General features: G+C 38.6%; 1 protein-coding gene across 2 annotated transcripts in view; it reads left to right on the forward strand.

Moving 5' to 3' along the window:
- Positions 1 to 25996, forward strand: part of MEIS2 (Meis homeobox 2) — a 185127-nt gene that overhangs the window by 14090 nt on the left and 145041 nt on the right. For both annotated transcript variants that reach the window (XM_068398345.1, XM_068398346.1), the window contains exon 7: positions 2296 to 2410. In XM_068398345.1, coding sequence (XP_068254446.1) covers positions 2296 to 2410 — 115 coding nt within the window. The remainder of the gene's footprint in view (positions 1 to 2295; positions 2411 to 25996) is intronic.

The raw sequence follows: 25996 nt of genomic DNA on the forward strand, positions 1-25996 counted from the left end.
AAGAGAAGCTCATAGGCACAACTGTGTTTTAATCCAGGCTGTAAAGAAACTTGCTCAGTTTTTGCATTTTAGTTTCATCTGAACTTTTTACTAACCTAATTTTCAAGAATTTTTTTAATAACATCTGGGATGTTTGAACTTTCAAGACTTCTCATCTTTCTTTTTGTGTTTCTTTCCACCTGACTCTGTAAAATGATGGTAAAATGGTTTGTGTTTGTTTTTTTTTTTGTTAAAGGAAATTGTGGGGGTTTACTGTATTAATAGTGATTTCTTAGACGTAATTCATGAAACAACCTCAATTAATATAAAATGCAGCTTTTTTTGTGAATTTTTTTTTCCTGTTGTGGTTCTGTGTGAGAAAAAGTAGACCTATATTCTAGGTTTTGGAGGGAGTGGTGGTTTTGTGCCATAAGTGCTGTGACGCTGTCTGTTGTGCTGATAGGTTAGGCGAATTTCAGATCCTGGCCTGTCTTCTGGTTTTACTCATGTCTTCCTGCTGTGGAACCATGTACGTGGGTGCACATGTGTGTCTGTGTAAGGTGAAGGGGATTTGGATCCTTCTTACCCTTTGGTCACCTAGGGCTTTACTGGGAATCTTTTGAAGTCATGGGCTCTTCCCTTTGTTGCGATCTGGGTCAGGTCTGTTAGATTTATGTTACTGGGTATTGTAGCAAGCCGTTATTTGGCAGTTCTATTTTGTATTGCTGTAGAGCATGTGGTACTAATCAGTGCTAGGAGATTACTTTGAGATGTTTCAATATATATTTTTGGGACCTGATTCCAATCACACTTACAATGAATTTTACAGTAGGTAGATCAGTTGATTTTGTTGAACTTTTTCCTACTACATGTCGGGGTAGATGAGGTCAGAATCAGTCCTGCTCAAAGAATTTAACCAAACTCGTCTCTTGCTGTTTTCAGAATCTCCTTGTGCTTTAATAGCCCGGTGTTATTTCCCAACGCAGATTTAAGACACAAACATAAGAAGCTTTTTTTTTTGAGGGGGGATTTTTTATTTGTTTTGTTGTTGAATTATTATAATGAACTTGATTTAAGTTGTCACATACAGGTGACAAGTAATGCAGGTCGAGCCCCTAGTCTGATCTGTTTCATGTGTTCTTGCTCTCCTTTTCTGCCAGAGGAAATTCCATCTCTTGCCTGCCTTCATGTGGTGCTGATAAAGCTCTTCCTGTACAGTAGAATTCCTGTTTTCCTTTAAGCAACAGCAGGGTATTGGGAATGATCAGGAAAGGGGAGGAGGACAGGAGGAGAATACACTCAACAAAGTAGCACTAAACTGTTAACATTAAGTTTTCCTCACTTATCCTTTTAAATAGTAGGTCCTTTCTCCGGGAAAGCCAATACTCAATAAATTAGAAATCTTGCATGGATTATGTGACTAAAGTACAGTAGTTGAGGTCTGTCTTAGCCAAGTTTTGCAAACTTCTTATGTCTGTCTTCTGCATTCCCTTTTGTCGTGTTTTATGCATAGTAATATTGAAAGAATTACATAAAAATCACTGTACGTGCTATTTTATATAATCACCTGGTGGTTATTCTTGACAATACTTGTAAGAGAACTGTTAGAGTGATACATCTAGAAAGTCTTTTGAAATGTGTCATATCAAGGTGGTGAAGGTGAGGAAGCATCTTTCCTGGCATATAACAACTTTCAGAAAAAGCTTGCTTTTTCCCTCATAACTTTGGGTTTGCTTGAAGTTTTTCCATCATTCAAATAGGTGAGAGAGAGGGTAGAGTGTGAGGACACAGTCCACTCCCATACACATTCTCCTATACTTCTAGAAACAGTTTCCCTCCTCTTCCTTTCCCCTCCCATCTCTAGTCAGTCTGGAAAAACAAAGCGTGGGGAGATAATTTGCATACCAACTATCCTGATCCTAATGTGAACACCTAGTATCATAACCTGTGCAGGTTGATGCCCTCCCTCCTGGCCCCCTGTATAGCTCATTAAGAAGCTTTAAATTTTTTTTTCTCCGCTGAAATATTCTTCTGCAGAAGAGTAATTCAAACAAATCCAGACAACTCTTTGGAAAGTTTCAAAAAGAAAAAAAACCTTTCCTTTATTTTACCAAGTAAATCTTTGTACCTCCTCTGCTTGTCTTTGCGGAAGACTTATTACACTGTGCAAACAGTATCGGTGTTTGGCACATTTCACAAATGCTAATGTGTATACTTTTCCCCCCCTCCTCCCCTCTTCTCCCGGTTTTCTTTCTGTTCTTCATTTGCTATTGGAATGGGAACTGTGGAAAAAATTCCTTGGCACTCTGACACCAGAATCCTTCATCTTGGAGAGACCACGATGATGCAACCTCAACGCACTCGGCAGGCACACCGGGGCCCTCCAGTGGGGGCCATGCTTCCCAGAGCGGAGACAACAGCAGCGAGCAAGGTAAAAGGTCAAACTTTTTCCCTCCACAAAGTAGGCATGACTAAAATAACTCCAGCTTTTTTTATTATATCAGTACATCTGCCTTAGAGTAAACATGGAGTGGCAGACTTGCAGTATAATCAGCTGTAACTTAGGGAGACGGTATTTCCTTTTCCTAACCCACTTAGCTGCATTTTATTATTATTTCAACGTGAAATATCTAATCTTCAAACAAGCTTTGTAATAACAATTGATTAGTTCTGCCAATTCCTTTACAAATTTAGTTATCTACAGTTTATTTTTGTGTGGTGTAAGTAAATATAATGGCAGACATAATCTCCAGCTGTGATGCAGTTGTTTGAGCTGGGTTATAGACAGAGAATTTAACCTGTAGTTTTAGGTGGGGAAAAGACTCCTATATGAAGTTATGAAGCTGTTAAATTATATGAAGTAGAAGCAAAACCTGAATTGGACAGAAAAATGTTTCTTGCAATGTTTGCTTGTACAGACTTGTTTCTGCCTCTGAAAACCTGAGTTCAGAATGGTAAATAGAGATGTACCCAAACTGCAAAAGCTCTGCTGGATCTATACAGTGAAGCCTTCTCCAGGGTTCAGGATGTTTGATTATTATTTCAGGGTTTTTTGTTTTATTTCCTACTGCATTGCACCTTGTGTGTGGTCACCTGCATCCATGCTGAGTGAGTGTCAAAGGCTGTCATTTTGATATGGTAGTGTTTTATACTTGCTCATTAGACATATAAGTGACTCCAGAAGGTATAAGTCTGAGACTCAAGCCTCCAGTGCTAAAAAGTTGTGTAAAGATGGTCTATTGTCACTCTTGGATCTAGACTCAGAATTTACATTTTTAAGACCAAAGTTTAAGGTGGGCACTGTTCTTGTTTTTCTTTGTAAACACGGTAAGCCTCAGCTAGTGAGACATTACCTTTATAAGGTCTTACGACATGTTGTCTCCATCTCGTGCATCTGCAGCATTTTGCCATGGCTTTGCCCTCACATGGAGGGTTACACGCACCAAACGGAGCCAAGTGACAGGTCTGCGATCCAACTAGCTGCGTGGGATCCCAAAACCGGAGAGGGGAAGAGCATTGGGGGCTAGAGCTGCCGTGACTAGCCTCGTGCTACGGGCTGCTTCCCACCGTGATATTCGCCGCGCTTAGGCGGCAGAGCTGTTATGTGATTTCCCGTCTCTCACGTGGCCCACTGCTTGGCACGGAGCTAGATCCCCTCGTCTGTCTCACGATCTGGTGTCGTACGTGTTGTGATTTGAGGAACTTGCAAAGTTTGTCTCTGGTAGAGCGGTTTGGGTTTGTCTCCTATTTGTAGGAATTGTTTATACATTTGTAATCTTGATGCTGATAGAAAGCAGCCATGGCACAGGGTGTGATCCAGCTCCAACATGAGTCATGCAGGATTTTTTTCTACGTGGTTGGATTGGAGCTGTATGAGGCCTAGAGTGAACTGTACAGTTTCAGCAGCTAATGAAAGGGAGAGCTTGACTGCGAAGCAGCAAATCAGTGTTAGGTCTATTAGCTGGCCATAGACTTTACTGTTGATCAAGTGTTTATATTGTATATTGTGGCTAACATGCTTGGTGTAGCAAATGATCATTTACAGACTTAAAAATTACTCCTCTGAGTCATCTGCCACAGCGTGTTCATTCCACTCCTAGGTAAGAAGTTTCCTCACACCTGTATCTCCGCTCTGTTCCAGCAGCCCCTTACCAATTAGAAGAGTTTCTTTATTGAGCCGTGCTTGATGTAAAGAAATCCCTTGTATCAACATCCAGGGATCCTGCATGTCACTAGTGTCTGATCCCTTGTCATGTAGCTCGGGGTGCTCGAAAAATATTGCTAAGTATAAGAAAAAGCAGTTGATGATCACTACACCAACTTCGCATTGGAGACTGAGTTTTCTGGTAATATATATGATTTAAACAAACCTGTTACACTCATTTCTGCAGAAGGGGAACAACTGCTGAAGGGCCAAATCAGTCACTAGTGCTGTCTGGTGTAGTGGAGTAAAACACTGCTAGTACGCTTCCCTTTGTGCTCAGTTGGGTCTTTTAAAGGGAAGCAGTCGTCCAGTGGCAAATCAGCATTACACTCAGCTGCTGGCAGCTGAAAGATGTATGATCCTACAGCACCAGCAAAATTCCCATTGGAGACAGCTTTGGATTGCTCTCCCCCTCTCAAGCCTGGGAAAGACTAAAGAGAGGGAGGCCTGTATTGAATTTTCCTTATGCTTCCTTGAGGGGGGCAGGATTTACTTCATAACTCATGAACTGGCAGTGAGTCAGACCCAGGCAATGCTAAGATGGGTAGATGCCCTCTTGAGCTATTCTGGTGCAGTTACTTATTTGGGTCGACTTGGTTTCCCTGCAGTTTTGTCAAGACCTTCCACAGATGCTGCTTCAAGTATTCACAGAATCACAGAATCACAGAATCAACCAGGATGGAAGAGACCTCAGGGATCATCGAGTCCAACTGTTGCCCTTACACCACCCTGTCAACTAGACCATGGCACTAACTGCCATGTCCAGTCTTTTCTTAAACACCTCCAGAGATGGTGGCTCCACCACCTCCCTGGGCAGCCCATTCCAATGTCTAATAACCCTTTCTGTAAAGAAATTCTTCCTGATGTCCAACCTGAACCTCCCCTGGCGAAGCTTGAGGCTATGTCCTCTTGTCCTATTGCTAGTTGCCCGGGAGAAGAGGCCAACTCCCACTTCACTACAACCTCCCTTCAGGTAGTTGTCGACTGCAATAAGGTCACCTCTGAGCCTCCTCTTCTCCAGGCTAAACAGCCCCAGCTCCCTCAGCCATTCCTCATAGGACAGACCCTCCAGACCCTTCACCAGCTTGGTCGCCCTCCTCTGGACTCGCTCCAACACCTCAACATCTTTCTTGAAGTGCGGGGCCCAGAACTGAACACAGTACTCAAGATGCGGCCTCACCAGTGCCGAGTACAGAGGGACGATCACTTCCCTAGACCGGCTGGCTACACTATTCCTAATAGAGGCCAGGATGCCATTGGCCTCTATTCGACTTGCCCCAAAGGATTTATTGGGAATGGGAGCTCATTAGAGAGTCTTGGGTTACATTAGCAACTTATGGTCTCCTCCACTGATGTGTGATGGCAGCAGAGATTGGTTCAAACTAGAGTCAGTCTCTTCTGGCTCTCGGGAGCATTCTTTTCAGGGGTCTCTGCTTTTGCCTTAAGTCTATGATGTGCAGCTTGTGATATATTTTTTTTTTTTTTTTTTTGGGGTACGGGGGGAAACAAAAAGGAGTTGGGTGAGAGATGACATTATTTTTGCAGACTTTCTCTGCATGAGGTAGGTCTATTTATTACACAGAATAATCCATCCATAATTCTTAAAGTTAGAACCAAACAAAAAAGTTGTAGGCATTTTGTCTGTGTATGGAGGACAGACAGTCTCTCCACGACATGCCCTTTGGCATCAAAAGGGTTAATCTAGTCAATGTTTGGTGTTATTAGAAACATGCTGGCATTGAAAGAGTTAAGGAAAGGGCCTTCAGGCAGTAAATGTTGAAAGATTATCCTAATTTTATTAGTGGTGAGTGTCTACGTTGTTCTTAACATGTCACCTCACTTGTTCAACAGAAAACTAAGCTATACAACATATTGATCATCTAGCAAACCAGAGTACTAGTGACCTGCAATCTACCAAGCATTTATTGACTTTATCCCAGTTCAGATCCACAAATGCAGATCAATGCTGTGTAATACTATTTTAGAGATTAGTAATTATGTAGTAGGTCTGATCAACTTTCCCCCTGCCTTGGAAAGAGAAAGAGTTAAATATATCCAATAATAAAAATAAAACACTCTAAACATCACACAAAGGAGAAAAAGAAGCAGCTGATTTAATGGTCTAATGAGGCCATCTTCCAGAGACTTGTTTTGTGTAGGGCTTGCTTTGACCTTTCACTTTGCTCAGGAGCCCAACGCTTCATTTTTCACATTCTTGCAATTACGTTAACGCTTCAAGCATTTCTGACTCCAAGTCAGCTAGCAACACCAGGCATAACTCAACACTGTGAGTTTTTCCTCTCTCTGTAGATTCATTAACAGGTCACCGAGGTCCCAACTGAAATTTAAAACTGACTGGTTCTGTTGGGTTAGCTGAGTTATAGCAAGGGAGATGGCAGGAAGGGGCTGAGAGAAGGGGAGGGGAGAGAGAAGACCCTGGGGTTTTTGCCAGGGAATATATGTGTAAAAACCCTAAGTGGAAGATTAAAAGGTGTATGTAGCTTTATCATCCACCCTTTTCTTTGCAGGGGAAAAAAACACATCTGAAAGTCTTCTGGGGTATAGTGTTTTCCTTATTCTTTGTGAAACAAAGTGAAAATGGCCACTGCCTTTACATACAAGGTTAAACAACTTCTAGAATTCAGCATCCATTTGTACCACAGTGATGGATATGACACTCCCAGACTTTAATTCCTATTTAAACTCTTTATGGGATATTTCAAAAAATTAATATGGCAGATTATGCATGAAAAGTGGAAAATAAATCTTTTTAAGGTTTAAAAACATGTGGTCTACAGGAAAGCACCAGGGAATAGTTTCAGTTTCATATTTTACAGTACCAGGATTGTATACCTGATTTGTCATATTCTTAGTTCAGTCACTCAAAGGGCCTGATCCAGCCACATCAGATGGAGGCTGTGTCTCTTCAGGACCTTTCAGGAAGTTCAGCATCTTTTTAGGATTAGGCCTGGGGTGATAAACTTGACCATAAGTGAAAAGCCAGAGACAAGAAACTACTTCTAGGTTATAGAGCAGTAAAAATTATAAACAGGCATCACATCCACTTTGCCTTACCCATGTGAGAGGTTCATCGGTGTGTGTTTTTTTTGGTTTGGTGTTTATTTTTTAGGTGGAACTCCTTGTGTTGAATGAAGACAATCTGCCCCTTTATAAATAACATCTGAGACTACTTTCTAGGGCAATATCTTAAAGTAGGTTTGAAACACTTTTGTGACAGCTTGATGTTTGTCCCACAAATTTGTCCACAATGGTTTTCTGTGGCAAAGACTCACCATTTGGTTTAGGGCAAAGTAAACTAAGTTATTAGCTGAAATTATGTGTTCATACCAGGTTACATCTCTGGGTTGATGCATGCTGGAAAAATTAGGTAGTCTATTTCTTATTCATATTATACCATCTTGTAATAATGATGGTATACAAATTAAATTTATTTACAAAACTAGCTGATAATGCCCAAAGGCCTGTCCTAGTATTGAGACTCTACAGAAACTACACCAAGCTTTGAACCAAACTCCAATAGTCAGAAAAAGGAGATTATTATGACAATTAGAGATTATCATTTGTTATGTCATTAATAATAAAAAACCCAAACACATTCATGTAAAGTCTTTGGGAGTTTAATATCCAAAAGCTAATGCTAAAACTTCTTTTTCCTGGTGCTGTATGTATAGGTAAGGCTGTTGAGGCTAGTACAGATATTTATCATGAGGATTCAAAACATATTTTTATTCCTTTGTATTTTTACCTATAAAGCTATAGGGTATGGTTTTATTGGAAGAGAGCTGTCTTTTGTAAGAAAGAAAATTCCTAATAGAAAGGCTCAAACATCCAGACTGTGAAAAATCAAACTTGCTAATAAATAATGCTTCACTGGAGACGCATTATTTCAGAAAGCATAGCTTTCATAAAGGTGAACTGTATGAAGTATGAAAAACTCTTAAAGAACAATGACTTTTTTCAGCTGAGGAAGATACAGGAAGAGAGTAGCCCTTATTAATTCATCTTTTCCTTTCAAGTTTGAGGGGCCTGTCCTTGTGTTGATATGTATGAGTAATTCCCATTAATGGTGATGGGAGTTACGCATGTGCACTGACAGAAGAATAGATCCCTTAGTGTTCAAAGCACGTGAAATTTACATTTTTTCCATTGCTGTAATTGAGATGTCGACAAATTGGAGAATATTGATGAGGCTTTGTTTTAAGTATTTCTTGCCAAGTTTGCTTTATTTTTTCATGGTTTCAACAATGGTGTGGGTTCAGCAGCAATGAATAATAAGGGTAGAGTAAAGATAACTTTGTATTTCAATATTTTGATGTGCCAATATGAAATAAATTGTCTTAGGCAAATGGAATATGCTGTTTTAATCATTAGCTATGCATGAAAGAAAAATTGATGTTGACATCTTTGCTGTAAAATCGTTGTAATGGGGCCTTCCTTACAATTCATTTTTGTAAAATTCATTTTGTACATTTTGCAGCAATTGAACAATCCCTGCACTGTGAATAGGCAGAATTCCCAGAAATACTGAGACAGTTGGCCCAGTAACTGCTGAGCTCACACTGCACACCACATGCACATTAACCATAATGATGCCAGAACCAGCTTAGCTAAATATAGCCACATTTTAGTATCCTCCCATCCTTTCTTTTCTTTCCATCTATTGCGTGTACGAATACATCTTTTTGCAGTTTTTGTTTGATTGCTGGAGTCAGGGAACATTTATGTCCCTACCCACTATTCAATAAGTAACATTAAAACTTCATAGTGAACCTTTGCTTCATTATACAGTTTTCTAATAATCAGGCTGGTGGCAACTGCAGATTCCTCACCTTTTATTAAATTAAAGCTCAGAATGGGGAGAAGGATTTAACTATTATACTTGTATTTAAGATTCTTACCTCACTCTTAGCTTTTAATCCATGTAGGTTTTTATATTTAGATATAGATTAGAAATCTATATATGCATTAGAAAACATTTACTTCTATATTGGAAGTATGTTGTGCTGGGGTTTCAAATACAGCCTAGGAAAACTCTTGTCAAAGGAATGTTTTCATAGTGGCAGTAATCTCTTTAAAATAACTCTAAATACAATATGACAGATGCCATCTGGAATAATCTTTTGCTAGTTGCTTTCAACTTTTATTTTTTCCTACAGCTAAGTTCATCTAAAACTGGTCACTTACTGTTAAGGTAAACATAGTGAACTCTTTACATCCTTTTGTACATGAATGTTCAGAGAAAATAACTAAACAATTTTATTAAGAGATAGTTAGTGTTGAGATGTTTGCCTCTGGCTTCATCTTTCTGGGTGTTTTTAAATACATGTATGTGTACATGTGCATATATATATTTATATATTTGTATTTGAAAATGAAAAAGGTAAGATTCCCCCCTAGGCCATTCTTTCCATCTCAGATCCTACTGAGCCTAACCCAATTTGCCTCCAAATGTTAGATAACATCCCATTTGCTTAACTATAATTGTATGTTTGTTACAATATTAATGGTTTCATAACGCAACACATTCGAACATACAGTAGCAAGTGCTTAAATGTCTTCCTGTGTTGTTACAGGCTGACTAATTTCTTCCTATATATGTCAACTTATTTGAAAGATCTAGTGTTGGAATCTCTGGATTTTTTTTTTTTTTTAACTTAGTCGTGTAAAGGGATGTCTCCTGATGCCTGTTAGAGTTTAATTTAGAGTAGTAATTAAAGTTGAATACTGCCTCATAAACAAAAGATAAACAATAAACCAGCCACGTTCCCTGCTGTTTCATAGCTTTCTTTCCCAGATGTTTTAGCCTGATAATTTTTACACAGTGAACTACCTTGCATAGAGTGCTATGGACAGAGGTCAAAGCCTGGTTCTTTGTAATAGGTCTTTAAAAACTTTTTTAGTAAATGAAATACTACAGAATTTTCCTTTATGTGGCTGATAAAATAGTCAGATAGTGAAGGACACTCATTAATTGACTTTTTAATTCTCTTGTTTAACAAGACGGCACTAATTAAAAAATACCCACAAAATTTCTTTTAATTGTTGATGACCAAGGAATGTTGCTATTTCTTAATATTAGGGTGCCTGGATAGTACGTTAGAATCTTCTGCATCATCCTGAAAAAATAATTTAAAAAACAAAACAAAACAAAACCAACCCTTCACGTTGATCTTAAGCAACGAAGGAAATGTTTGCAGTGGAAGGCTTTTAATTTTTCAAACTGCTCCTCAGGCTGCCGGAACTTGTGTGTTCATCTCTGGACCGCTCCTCTGTCAGCCATGATCCTTCTAATTGCCAGGTACCAGTAGGCCGCTCGGCTGCAGAAGCCATGTTATTTTCACTGGGTGGGGTAATTACTGAAAGCTGAGAATAGCTGCACTAAAGACACAGGGATACTTTCATGATGCCATTAGCATAAGAGTGGGTAAATTATTCATGCCAAGTGAGGATTCTATGGGGAAAAGTATAGTTAATGCACATAGTTTTTAAATGTATCCCTTTCTGCTCTGAGACTAAATTCTTGCTGGATTCAGTTCTCAGACATTTACGGGAAAGCTCTAGTGGCATGTTAGATGCAGTTCATCTCTCTCTGTTTGCAGCGCTCTCAATAGAGACCATCTGGCAAGGATCCAAAAGGTGATTAAACAAAATGATCAGCTCTTGTTGCTGAGTTACATGTCCAATACTCTGGATTAAAAAACATGACCCACAACAGTCAGCTAACATAATTTTTTTTTCCCTCTTTCCCCTGTAAGAATTCAGATGGTCCACAAATGTCTATGCCATCTTTGTGTCCTTATGGCCCATAATCATGAACAGGTTGTGCAAATGGCTCTTTCTGTAACACGGTCTGTTCCAGCAGCATAGAAACATTTCATATTAATTGGGTCAGTCTAATGTTCATAATGACATGGGGAAAAATTACCCAAATGTGTTCTTATAGTCAACACTTAAAATGCGCCTTTCTCCTATTAGAATGTGAAATTTGACATCAGGCTCATGTGGCTGATTTATTTTTTAAGATGCAAGAAAATCAAAGCATGACACTGTCATCTGCTGAAAATAGTTTAAAGCCCCTTCTAACCAAACAAAAAAAAGCCCGGGGGAGGGGCGGGGGGTGGGATATGAGGTGTGGTTTAACACCACAATCAGGGACGAATTTACAGTGCTATTCAGAAGAGTACTCCCTTATCATAAACAAGCTGAAAATCACACTGAATCTAACTCCCAATTAGCTCTTTCTTTGCTCGCAGAGATCAGCAAACATGTCCTCCTTACGCCGTGATATGTTGCCTTTGAGTCAGAACATTTGTATACCTTATGTCATATTCAGAATTTAAGGATTAACACTATATATTTACCAGAAATATATACCCAGCTAATCAGCAAGGTAATTTTTCAAACTAATCACTTCAATGCCTGAGTTAAGGTAAAAATGCCAAGACTGTGAATAGGGGACATATGTATCTTATCTTTTTGGGGTTGCACCAAATGCCAAGTACTAGTGTAAATTCAACAGAAACCAGACATTGTTGGAAAGTAATTAAAGAAATATTGAAATTAAACCTACCATATGAGTGAAATATTTGTAGGCCTACTTTGTTGCATACATAACAATTTGCATGGAATTGAACAGTGTTTCTTTCTCTTTTATTTCTTGAGTTATACTTTGTTAAATATGAGAGAGGAATCACCTCTGTGTATTCAGCCATAGGATCAAAGGGATCTTTTTCATGCTGAGGATGTTTACAGTCCAAAATCAGCAGGTTTACTTAGAGGAGAAATGTGTTAAAAAAATAAAAAGGGAAAAAAATTTAAAGCCTCCAAACCTACGCCAAGAAAAATCAAATTCCACTTTTGAAAGCTTAAAAGATCCACTGAGGCTGTCAGCTCTCCTTACTGTGCAAGGTGAAAGCAGTAGGTAAAAGGCAGAGACATGTCCAGAGTGCTCGGGGAGGGGAGGCCAGGCTCCCCCAGCATCAGTGCAGCGTGGCAGATGAAAGGGACCCACATAGCCTTGGGGGGCTTAAGGCTATTACAGGGCAACTCATGCTCTGTTATCATGCTGATTTTCAATTGATTTTTGGCTGTACAGTACTTGTTGAAAGCCCTTGAGAGCATCAAACACTGCATTATGGCACTATACATTGTAATACGTGAGCCTATTGTCTTTACTTTGCCTGAGAAGAGGAGTGCTAACCACTCCGGGATTGCTCCAGCTTCTGAGCAGCTTTTACATCTGGGGAACTAGGACAGGTGAAGGAAATTTTACAGCTGTCTTTAGTTGGCTCTCAACGTGATTTGACGGATTTGCTTGTAGTTCTGAATTTTCAAACCAATCTGATTTTGAATTACTGTAAAACATTGCTTTTAATTTATAAAATCACTTCTCATTTAAGTAACTGATTGCAGGGTACTAATAAACACAGGTCTGGCGTCTAAATGTACGTTCTTCTTTCTCAAACTTGTTGTATGATTCCTTTAAGTAACTGATACTGGAGGTTGTTAAAGTTGGAGGTGAGGTTGCAGGAAGCCTTTTATAGGCTAAAGTGAGCAATTTCTCCCATTTTCTACCTTCTCCTTTCTTTACTTACACTATTGTATCACTCAGGTAGGTTTTTAATTCACTAAAAAAATCAAGCCTTCTGCACATAAGTCTTGATAACCTGAAGATTTTTAAAATCAGATGAGTGTCTATATATTTAGGATATCATATTCAAGTAAACGCTTACCATTTTAACCAGCGGTTTCTACTGGCTTGTGTAAGTCTTTGTGCATGCAGTAGATGTAGTAAATGAATATTTTTAAATGTTTACAGGAATAAAAATGTAACACATGTAGAAACTCAGACTTGCAACTTTCTGGTGTTATGGGAACTCTAAGAAAGTGGTATAGTCACAAGGTTAGGATGATACCAGGAAACAGTGACAGCCACCTTAACTACCTTGCTAGCTGCAGGCACGATCCAAATAACAAGTATCTTCACTGGGAAGACATCTATTATTTTGGTGACCTGCCTGTAGCTCCTCAGTTTGTTGCCATGAGGTAAGGATATGGCTGGCTACCTAGGAGCAACTCACTGCAGAACCGAATCCGACAGGACCTTGTGTAAGTTACGTGCCCTCTCTGGTGCGCATTCTTCCCTACCTGTACATTGGGCACAAGAGTACTTAGATGTTGCATGAATGTTGTGAAATGGTCCTCTCTTGTCAGTGGATTGCTCTGATATTCCAGGAATGCAGGGTTATGTAGAAAATTCAAGTGCATTCTTGTATTGGCCTGCCTGAATTCCATAAAAGAAGCACTGTATATAGTGCATTTGTAAATTGTATTGCTTATTTTAACACTTCCTCTTTTTTCAACAAAGGTGAAAAAAGATGAATGAAATAGCCTTGATCTTTAACTTCATATTGTTTTTAATTAATAAGACTTATGAAATGAGCAATAAAAGATTACATGGATCACATCACGAGTTCTTTAATGATATTTACACAAAGATGAGAAGTCAAAAGTTATGTTTCCCATGTTTAAAAAATTGTTGTATCACTAAATATGTGTATTCCTTGTTTAGTGTTTTGCTTGTTTTTTTTTGTCTCCCCCTGAACAAGCATAGTAAACGTAGAACAAGGAAAATGTGATTCTGAGTTCATGTTTGGGTCTTAGGGATCTAAGGGTAATGTTGGTTTAGAACAGGATTGTACAATGCATTGTTGTGTAGTGTTTTTTTTTTTTTCTCTAGGATTTTCTTAGTACTCTAGAGCTACAGAACAGGTTGTGATGTTTAGTGACCTTGCACATCAGTAGTTCTGTCTTTTAAACACGGACATTGATTTTTCTCATCCTGGCATAAGAAGCTCTAGCATACCCCCTGCTCTGCTGCCTAAGAGGTTTCAGCATGTACACAGGCAGTGGTGGCTAAGAATGAAGGCTTAGGGACTGGCAGCAATATCAGGAACAGTCTGCTTCATATTTAGAGGTTTTTCGTTAGCTATGAAACACAGCGCACCCATTTTCCTGCAGAGAGAGAATTTATAACATTTTGTGTAACTATTTTATGGTTATTACTACTTTTAGTCTTAATAAACATACCAATCTAGATTTAGTAACCTGGGTTTCTACAGAACTTAGAATAACATTTTAAAATGCACCAACTAGTTGTCTTGATCAAGTTAGTTCTTGTGAAAGGTCTGCCTTTTGTTTATGGGTCAGTGGTGGACTGTCCGGAGAAGGTTTGAAGGAAGGGGGTGGGAATCGGTTAAAAGCAGTTGTTCCTCCTCAGAGGAGAGAAGAGAAAGACACCATCCAGAGAAGATCCTGATCCTTCTTGTGTGGAATCAGTAGCAAAACCAGGGGCATTACTGCTTTCAGATATGCAAAGTTTGAGTCAAACACATTCAAATAAATGAAAGCAAAGCATGATTCTCTTATCTTAAACACACAGAAAAACCCTGTTCTGAAAATTCCCATAGAAACGACTGCTATTAAGACACATAAGATCTATAAAAAGACAACCATAAAGGTCTTCCTAATATTTTGAACAAAATTTCATCATGCCTTACATTTTAGAGGACAAATAATAATAAACACAGGCTTTTTTCTTATTTGCACGGAAAAGTTTTGAATCACTTGTTTCCTCTGGTGGTTTTTAAATGTTAAAGTGAGCTTCAGAGAAAAATAAATTTGTGCTTTCAGTTTGGTTCATTTCTTGAAATACCAACATTTTTTCAAAACTGTTGGAGAGAATAAACTTACTCAGTAAACTCAAAATTACATTTAAGGAATTTGACTGCTGCTGTTTGATTGTACTCAGTATAGTAATTCACCTCATGTGCAGGTGTGTGTGGAGTTGAAGGAAGTAAATGATTCTTCTTTTCCTACTGTTACATATGGGTGGCTTATAAGTGACAGCCCCAAAGCTTGGCTGTGTTTGGGTTATTTGTGAACCCATCTTTACCCCAGCATAAGGAGCAAACACAGGGGAATAATCTGGTGGCAGAGTTGGCATGATGGCTCCGGTGCCCCTACTCCTACCTCCAGCTGGGGTAGTGAGCACAGGAAAGAGCAAGACAAAGTGGTTTCCCTGTGCTCCACTAACTTCCCAGCTGCTCTGAGTCTGAAGTCCATTGCTAACTCCAGATGCTCAAACTTGCACTGAGTGCTATCCTAGACTGCTGGCCACATAACTTGTGGAAAGAGCTCAAATTATTTTATGGATGGTTACCTTTGTACACCCTTGGCACTATACATTCTTCATGCACAGGCTAGGATTGGGGTCTTCTACTTTCTTGTGTAAACAGAGCATTTGCTATAACTGACAAGGATTGGTGGTGCAGCCATGAAAGTGCGAGAGGGGAATTCAGCAAATTCTCTATTAAGATTGATTTGTACCACGAAATTTTTTTACAATCCCGGCATTTAATTCTTAAATAAGTAAAGAGCACTCTTTTCCTCATAATCTTGCATTTTACCCACCAGCTTATTGTGGCTACACTTGTTTAAGCAATTACATTTGTTCAAAGTTTCCTTGGGCCTTTCCACATGCAGCTGTAAGTTGGTCATACCTAGATTTAAGGCAGCCTCTGTTGCAGAGAGTTCAGCAGAAGTGAATATGACAAATACATGCATAGAATTTTATTGCAGGACCTGGTGTTAAGGTTTTAAATTATTTACAAGTGTAAAATTCAGGAATTTGAATGAACTCCCTGTCTGATTTTACACTTCTGCCTAAAGAGGGTGGAACATCGCTCAAATAGCACAAATCAGAATTTTTCAGCTTGGAGCTTCCTCCCTAATTCCTCCCACCTCAGATTTACCACTTACTGACGGTTCTCTGTTTCATGGGACTCCTGACCCTGTACATCTGTTAAAGGGGATAGTTCAGGATGAACACAGCCTCCTACTCAGTGGGACCGCCGTGTTCTCTTAGCTCCTACTAGATGCTTGAACAAGCAGAGGGCTTAAGGGAAATCCTTTAGCTGAGCCAAAATCTGTTCTTATTTAGGGACTAATCCAAAGCCTGTTAAATCAACAGAAAGATTTTGGTTGACTTCAGTGAGCTTTGGATCAGGCCCTTCCTTGCTAATACATCTGAAATCAATGGAGCTACATTGGGCTTCTGCCAGTGAAAAAAAGGGAGAGGGATTGCCCTTCTGCTTTATTTCTACAGTACCTAACACACTGAGGTCCTGGTGCTCAAACAGTGCTCCCAAGTGCTTCATTGAGACAGCAGTAATTTTGACTTGATTACATTACTTGGTGTTCATGGACTCCCATTCAGCTGGGTTCATGATTCAGTTGTTTAAAACAACCATGTATGCTGTGCATCCACCTCATGCCCAGGCATTATTTTGGTCTTCTAAGGTTTTATATCAAGGAATTTTTTGTAAAAAGGGAGGGTGACAGATTTTATACCAGGAAAAAAGTTGGGGGTTTTTTTTCATATTTCTGTGCTATCAGATTGTAAAGAAAGCTGTTCTGAATGAAAAATGCTCAGTCCATAGAACATGTAAAACCCAATGAGTGTAACTTTTACTGTCAGTTCACTGCCTTGAGAAAATTACTAAAGCCCCTCTCTTCTCTAGAGTCAAAAGGCTGTCACCTTTTTATTATTTCTTCATTACTGCCTTTTATTTTTATTTCTGTGTTTAACTGAAGTCCAAATTATAATTTGCAACTTGCTAAAGATTTTAATGTAATAATTAGCATTATGATGATGGCAAATATTTTTAGGCAATAAATGACAAAGGATGAAAAGATTCTATGTGTACATCAGCATGAACCTTCTGTTTTCAGAAGTGCCTGCAACAACCAAAGCAGGACCTCAGTCTGGCAAAGACTTACACATTACTTAAGTCTGTATATTGCAAGTCCTGGTAATGAAATAAAGAGGCCCACAGTAGGGTTAATATTGACCACCTCAGCCTTTGTAGGATTTGTGCTTGAATGACAAAATACCAGTTACAAGGAAGCAGATAGTTCACACAAATGTGAATAATCCACCTGGAAGTCATTCAAACAACTGTGTTCTCTGTCAGCATTTCGGCTACGTAACACATAGGACTACTACAAGTTCCTTCTCAAAAACTAGTAAAAGGAAAACTTCCTAAATACGTTTTCAATTGACACTTTCATTCTAGTCCTAAACTACAAATATTTTCCTCAAAAAGAAAGCTGGTAAGTTTTGTTTGTTTTAGCTTATTAGACTTATTAGATTTCACGTGCTTCTGAGTTCAGGTGCTTAAGAGTCATTTTGTGTGTTCAGATACTTAATATATTTCGTGCAAAACATCTGTCACCATGTGAAAATGCATTTGAGTAAGAAAAAAATTCCTGGTTCATAGTATCTCTTATTTTTTTTGTGTGTGGTAAATTTAGACATATCTTTCTAGATGCGAAGCATTAGACTTAATGCTTTGTTTTAATAGTCTTATTTTTCTTCAGCAGTGTTTATGCATTTTTGTGCAAAATGGTAGATTCCAGAATTTTAAGGTATTAAAAAATTAAATCTTGATTTAGAGATTACCAAAATATTTAATGCATATATGTGTCTTTCATTTTAGAGAAACAGGGATAGGCCAATCTGTACCAGCGTCTCAGCTGACTTACAATTTTCATGTGCAAGACTTTAAAACGAAAAAGATAACTGCAGTACTCATACTTCAGTCAAAAAGAGAAGTAACAATGGAATTTTCCAGTTAAACCAGGCATAACAAAGACTATCTTATTAGTGCTGAATGTTTGTTAGATTTAAATTACTTACAGATTTTACTGTTTTCTTTCAGTGTCTTGAAGGGACCATATCTGAACTTCCTTAAAGTTCACAAACTTACTTCAGTGGCTTGAGTTAGACATAGTTGATAGGTAACCACTGTGTGTGAGTGCCTGTGTTCATCTTTCTGTTTGTTTTTTTCTGTTTCACAGTAATTAAATTCATCCTACCCTATCCATTTCTAGAAAATCTTCTGAAGTGTATATCTGCAATGATAGATGAAGCACTTTCATTTAGCTGTGAATTGGTTATCCTAATTATTTCCCTGAGTTAGATCTTATTAGCAGTTCATATTCACAGCTTTGAGCATAGTTTGGCATAAAGTTCTGTCTATGAGCAAGGTTTTGTGAAAGAAGGGCTTTATTGATTTTTTTTTTTTTTTAAGATCTTTCATTCATTCTATTAATCTATAACTCAGGCTCAACTACAGATATGCCCCTTTTTTGTTCATGTTTTCTCTTCTGAATCTGAATTTGGGCAGGAATATGTTTCATATAGTCAGGACTTTCTAATCTAGTAATTCATCAGTGACATTCAAGGTTTGGTTTCAAACCCCTCTCTGCTTCCTTGTAAACTAATCCTACAGTCCTAGGACCACCAAAGAGAATGTCATTTTAGCTACAAGTCCACACTGTCAGAATTCACATTTACTGTATGCCAATTAACCCTCCTTTAAGCTCTCCTAATTGTCTATCAATCTGGTTTGTTTAAAAGAAATTAGCTGTCCTTTTATTTTAGAGGTAGTAAAGAATTTTACATCTTTCTAAAGCAATTTTCTGCATTCTTACCGACTTCATTGATGTGAATGTAAAGTACAAAATAGGTCAAATTCTGACTTCAGTTGGAGTTGATGGGAGCACAATCTGTATACTTGGAAGCAGAATTGATTCAATCTTGGTATGCCTGTGCAGCAAAAAAATCTTATCTCTATATAATTTGTCTTCATATAATCAGAAAATATAGACTTGAGTTTGTTTCTCATGTTATTTTCTATGACTGCCTTACATGAGGTCAAAGGAGCTCCTTATGTTCTTGGTAGGGATGTGTGTGTATATATTTTTTTTTCTTTGTTTATTCGCATATAAACATTTTACGTGCTTCCTTAGAGAATTTCCTTGTAAGGTTCAGTTGTTCTTAAGAGACTGAGAACTTGTCTAGCGCATAATTTGTAAACTATGCAAAGAGCGCGCTCCAGCTGAGGCAAACCCTAGAACATTTCACATGGACCTGTTTTGCTTGCCACTGTAGTACTCTTGGACATAAGGGCCCTAGTTTGAACTGCGGATGTAATGAGCAAGATACGCCCATGCATGGTCAGATGTTCAGTGGGGGATCCATGTATTGGTGTTCTGTTCCAGTCTTTCATGAAACAGCTGTTTGTCACAGCATGGCTCATTTTATTTTAGATCATTTGAGAAGGATATTGCTTCTGAACCCCAAAAAACCCATATAACACCCTCTGCTCTTATGCCTTTTCCATGCCGACTAGCTGTTCTTGAGTTGTCTGTCTTTCATGGGAGCAGGGTGTAACTTGTATGAACAAAATGAGATTACTGCATCCAAAAGAAAAGGGACAATGTCAGTTACATGGAGGGCAGGAATGTTGTTGTTAAATTCAGGTGAAACTGTAGAATTTTTACTTGTGTTCTTCACTTTAAAACTGAGTAAAATCCATATCTCATACTTTCAGAAGAAAGACCGTTTACACCAGGTTTCTTATGCTTTAAATAACATATTCGTCAGCCTCGATCTACTCAAATGTTACTTTCTTACTGCCTTTTTATAACGGTCCTTTAGACAACTTGCTAGGAACTTCGTACCTTATTTTTAGACTGCTATAGGTAGAAAAGATTGATGTTTAAAAAAACAAGTTTTTCAAAGTAGTTTAGGCCTTTAACATAGCATTAGAATATTTACTTCTGTAAATCATCTCTCATATATTAAAAAGCAACTGTCAGCTGGTTTCCTTCCTGTCTTCCTGTCTATTTGAGGTTATAACAATAGAAGTTCTAAGCTTAACTCCACCCTCCCCCCCCCTTTATTTTTTTCTTTAAGTTGGTTCCTTTGAGGGCTGGTCTTTCTCTTAGTTACATTAAGTATCCATGAAGGTAAGGTTTTTTTGGTGGCTTCATTTTTTTCGTTTGTTTTTTAATAGTATGGCAGAGAATAGTAGGACATAACTGGGGAGGATTAAACTTTTTATTAAAAAGTAGATTTCGTAAGATGTAGGGCATGGAGAAAGGTTTGTCAGGTTTTGCCTGAATCAGCCTACATCTGTTATAAGAAACAGTAGATCTGCAGACAGGCTATGGCTTTTGTCATGTCCAGGGGAATCCACTGAATCTTGGCCTTCATTTAGGATTCCCTCCTGATGAGCAAATTCCCATGACCGCTTTTGAAGCTTTAAAAGCTTCGGTTTTGTTTTAAAAGGCCTCTGAGCACAGGCAATGTTTTCATAGGCATTTAGAAACAAAAAACTGAGCTTTTAAACTTTCAAACATCGCTGTGGGGATTCACTTCGCTTCTCAGCAGACCAAGTCTGAGATAACACCTGCAAGAAGTGTGTATCTGTGCATGTGGATTTTGTGAAAATTGTGATGCATCATCTCAACTGACCCACAAATGTGACAGCAGTGTGCATGTGTGTGTAAATCTTAATGTTTCACTGGTATTTATTTTTAAGAGCAAACTATTATTTTGGTTCTGTGGAATGGCTGATGTGGGTAAGCCAATTTTGGTTTTAGACTGTTTTTATTTCTTCTCCCTGTACGTCCTCTGAGTCAAACGCTAACAAATGGTCTTCAGAAGAACAGACTGAGTGAAAGTCCCTAGTTCTGTTTCATTATCTAAAGGGTATTGTTTTTTTTTTTTGCTTCAGCCTTACTTTTTTCTTCTACAGGTAACATCAGTTGCACAATAAAAGGTAGTTTTCTGTAAGTAGATGGGTCATACCATATGTAAGCCCAGCTTACAGCTAGTGATTACTAGATGAGAAATAATGTACAATAGAAATGAGTGGATAAATCATCAGACTGCTGAAATAACAGAAATACCCATTGTACTCCTTTTCAGCTCCATCTGTTTGCATCTCAAACACCTGAGGTGAAATTTTGTCATGTTTTGGGGGGAAAGGCAAGGGGATTTTCAGAATTAAGGATAGATACTAAATGAACATATTAACAGTGCTTTTCTCCTTTCCTGCACTGTTCTCAAAACACCTGTTAAAACAAATAAGCACATATTTCAGGATTGGTGATACTAACTGGTAAACTTGGCACCAAATAACCTGCTAAAACTAAAAAGTTGATGCAGAACATGTGCTTAACTTAACAGTCCATAACCTTGTTTTTAGAACACTGAAATACCTACCCTGAGGAAAGCTCATAAAACGAAGGTCTTTAAAGTTCATAGATTAGACCAATGAAGCTGCGTCTGTTTCTAAGAATGTGTATCTTCATTGACTCCTGTTAATTCAAGATGGCCAAGTGTATGAAATACAAGACATGAAAGCAGCAAAAAAGATTTTTTTTGAAAGTGTGTTTTCCATAGGTTCAGTGGCTAAAAGAATGAGCAGAAAAGGGATGCTCACAGAGGCAAATATTCTGCATTTGGGAGGATTACATATTGCAGGCAGATCTGAAAGAATCTCTGCTTGGTTTCTAAGGATATTTAATTGAGCTTTTTACTCATGTTTAATGAGTAAAACATTCTAGAAGAATGTTTAATTCTTCTAGAAATTCCCAGTGCCCTTAAGATTCTATTGCTTGGGATTAGGTTGAGTAATTTGGAATATCTCTAATTGTGTTTCCCCACGTGTAACATTACAGCCATGTCTGTCTTACTTTACTGTAAATATATAATTTATAAATAGATAACAATCCTGATAAGCTTGTTTGAATCCATTCTAGAATGAAATTACTTGTTTTGTATTGTGTGTGATAGCTTCAAGCTGCTTTAGAGTAACTGTCCTCAACAAAGAAAAAATCTTTGTTATATTTTTTTCATCTGGAGGCACTGGAAATTAAAAAGCTGAGCTACTGTAGCAACTAGGACCTATTATTTCTGAGGTGCTCCTGGAGAAATAAACTTTCTGCACCAGGCAAACCTGGATTCATAACAAATACATGAACACACATAACTTTCCTTTTTGCACTTGTCCAAACAGGGGGTGTGTATGTTTGTTACTTTTAAATGGAAGAAATTAGAATAGGCTATATTAAGCTGAACAGAATTTTCTTCATTGAATTCTTCTGGCTATGTAACTTTTCTGACAAATTGCTTACTATCTCTCATTTTACCAAATGTGCATTTTTTTTGCTTTCAAACTCTATGCTTTACTGTTAGACATTTTGGAATATGGTGGGTTTATTTCTCTTTTTCAGGAATAAACCAGAAGCACCTTCTTGTGCTGAATAGCCTGGCAGAAAAGGAAAATAGAATATTTAAGCTGTGAATTGGTGAGGGGGGGTTAGACTGATTTGTTTTTTTTTTCTCAATGTTCCTTACACTTTGTTGATAGCTGAACAAAATTTGAGGGGGAAAAAACAAGTTGTCCTTAACAAGGAAATTATTTAGAAGCGCAACGTGTTTGCCTATCTGGATGAGAACAGTGCATTGTTAGCAGTGACTGCATGCATCGCATGATGCAACCTTTTGACAGCCGAGTGTCTGCTGCAGACATCTGTGAAGGGTGACCTTTTGCCCTAAGGAAGAATGCTCTGAAGGTGAGGAATGCCGTTATCTGTCCTGGCACACCACGCACAGAGGTTGCCCACCGCGGTCCTTGCACCCGCCTGGTTATGTATCTCTTCAAACACAAATTGACTGAACCAAAATTGAGCGGATGTTCCCAAAGAAATATGAAAAGCCAGCCTGCTTTTGCCTTGGTGGGCAGGCAGAGGTTAAGTTAAGGGCATCGAACAGTATGAAATTAGAATGAGATCCCTAGCCTTAAGTAGTCTTATTCACTAATAAGTTACCTGAGCAAGGATTGCTAATATCTGATGTGCCACTCCACCAGATCGCTTACTTCTGTAGATCACTTGTTACCAGTGTTGTAGAAACCAGTATATACAGCACGTCACCCTTCAGACACACAGGTTCAAGTTATAAATTGTAGTGTGCAGACACGGAAGGCATCAGCTATTTCTTTTTTGGGTGGTGGGAAAGGGAAGGAGGAGGAGAAGGGCTGGGGTAGGTTGGGGAAGAAATAATACTAATAGTAAAGTGCTGGGAATGTTTTCAGATCAATGTATTTCTGATTTTCATAGAAAAGAAAATCCATTGTACTGGCTGTAATATGAGAACGTTTCTGTTATCATGCTCTTTTTAATTCACAAGCCTGGATTTTCCGGTACAGGTGACTCTCTGAAAAGCAGCATCATGTTGGTGATTGTTGCTTCTTATAATATGCTGCTGTGTTTGCAGTAGTTATTCACAGACAACCACTGGCTGCCTGTTAGTCAACAAGGATCCACGTCCTACTTGTTATAGATGAAGTGGTGATTTCTTGTCTCAAGTGGCTGTCGTGTTTTATGTGTGTGGTTTGGGCCTGGTTTGTTGTTTTGTTTTGTTTTTTTTTTTAAGTAAAAAACAGATAATATAAGGATCTTTGGCTGTTAAAAACAAAGCAGCAAATATTCTATCCCAAAAGATGGAGCAGTCTTGAAGAAAACAGGTTACTCCTCCTCACAGCCCCCCCAACACCCTTTAGTCCCACAGAAGGACTGCGTGCTTCAGCATGGATTTCTCTGCTAGTTGGATCCCAGGAGGCCTTATTTTGCAGCACTGCTCAGGGAGTTGCAGCTGTATAAAGCGGGGGGGGAGGAAAATGTAGTTTGTACAAATTGTTCGTTACTTTGGTTTGGGTTCAGCATGGCAGCTGCACTCCGACTTTATGTGTGACAGCACAAAGGACAGCAAAAGTGAAAAGCAAGTCAGCAAGTAGAGAGACAAAAGCAACGATCAGCTAATACAGCTCCACATGGCCTAACTAATTTATGAGAAAAAAACTGTTCTGTTCGTTGGATCAGCACTCTGAGGAGGCAGGTGGAATTGTAGGAAGTTTTCATTGAGTCTCTGGAGCAACTAAGGAAGCCACTAGAGATTCTTCTCAGTTTGAACTTTATCAGGGTCTACGCTTAATCAATATGGTATTGGAAAAAGAATTAATTACTAAAGCAGAATAAAACAGCTGCATTTTAAACTAAGGATCCATCAATTCAGTAATCTTCCAGTTACAGGCTAGGTGCCGTGAGGATCATTTTGACTTCAAGTAATGAGGAACTGAGGGAGTTTCCTCATGAACAAGCTGGGAATTCACATTAGCCTATATCAGCTATTTGTCATCAGTACAACTCATTTCTCCCCTTCTGAATTACAATTTGTATTTGATATACTGTCAAACCCACAAAATTCCCATATTCATGGAACTGAAAGCATTAATGCGGAAATCATTGTCACCATGAGAAAAAGTCTTAACCTTCTTGAGCCTCTTTATTCTATAGGCTGCAGCTCGAGTAGTTTCATGCCGGACATACCTCTATTGTGTTCATTGTGAGGGTCAGGGACCTGCCTGTTGAAGAAGCAGTAATTTGAACACAGCCTGTAAATGTTTCATCTGTAATTTCCATAATGGTGAATTTCAAGGAGGGCTGAGAAGGGTTATGGGAGATGAATTAGGTTTTTAGTGAGCTCATTAGGAAGCCAAACAGAGTTTAGACAGCAAGGCGGTGAGTGTGGCTGTAATCAGTTCTGCTCGCTTTGTTCCCTGCCTTTGGGACATTTTTTGAAAACTTCATGGCAGGGGCTGCTGAGAATATACTATGCAGAGGCTGCAATCTGATGGTTGACTTGTTGATTTGTAAACCTCTTAATTCATTTTTTGTTCAATTTAATCTTTTCTTTCTTAAGGAAAATTAGTTGAATGTTAGCCCTCTTTGCACTATTCACCTCTTAAATTATGCTCATTTTGAGGAGCTTGTTATGCCTGAATAAACATGAAATGACTTGGCATTTTCCCATAAGAGGCACACCCATTTTAATACCATGTATTTACCATTCCTGGAAATGTCTCATTAACTTCTGAAAATCTGTGAGCATGATATTTTTGGGCTACTGTAACACACCTCTTGGCAGTCACAGAAGGCAGTTTGGTTAATGCCTCATAATATCCATTTTTATTCTCAACATGAGGAAAGGCTCTCTATAGAAAATTGATGCAGTTTGCTCTGCTAATTTTCATGCTCATTCCAATTAATTTAACATGACCCAGATTTTCTTCCTCGGGCTCATCCTGACTAATTAGTAAGGCAACACCTAGAACAAGTTCTGTTTAATAACGTTGAGGAACACTAGTTGTGAGTGATTTTGATGCTAATAAAGATATTCACTGATGGGACAGATATTTGATGTCAATTATAGTATGTAATTTAGAAGTCCCAGTGTGCTGGATAGAGTATAAGAAGGCTGGCAAATCACTATGGGAGATAATTTTTTTCTTTTTGTTAAAAAGACTTCCAAAGCACCTAGCTTTCCTCAGAGACCAATTAGTTTATTTTTTTGGTACAACTAGTAGTGTTGTCAACTAATTCCACAGTAATAGATGGGGTGGTGCTGCTAAGGATGTACAATCTGTGAACCACCAACGGCCAGGGCCCAGGCTGGCGTTATTTATCAGACCTTTAACACTTACGGGAAAGGCCACCATGGGTACCAGAAAGCAGCACTGGTTGAGGAATAAAGGATGGCCTGCTCACCTCCTTGATTTAGCTTCTCTTTCCTTGGCATTGTCCAAACAAATCTATTGTGTAAGAAATAAACAGAGTTGAAAAGGGGCCTCGTTAGAGTTACGAAGACTGGTGTTTCTTATTTCAGAAAAATGGCCCCAGACCTGTACTCCATGTGATAATTCTTTCCTGCTCTCTGAGAGCAAGAGAGAAGTTAACTCCATCCGAACATGCAGGGCTGGTGCTCGTGTAAGTGTCCTCACAGTGAAGAGACCAGCAACATGGCAGGTACTGGTC

Source organism: Nyctibius grandis, chromosome 4 (genome assembly GCF_013368605.1).
Source record: "Nyctibius grandis isolate bNycGra1 chromosome 4, bNycGra1.pri, whole genome shotgun sequence".
Taxonomy (NCBI): Eukaryota; Metazoa; Chordata; class Aves; order Nyctibiiformes; family Nyctibiidae; genus Nyctibius; species Nyctibius grandis.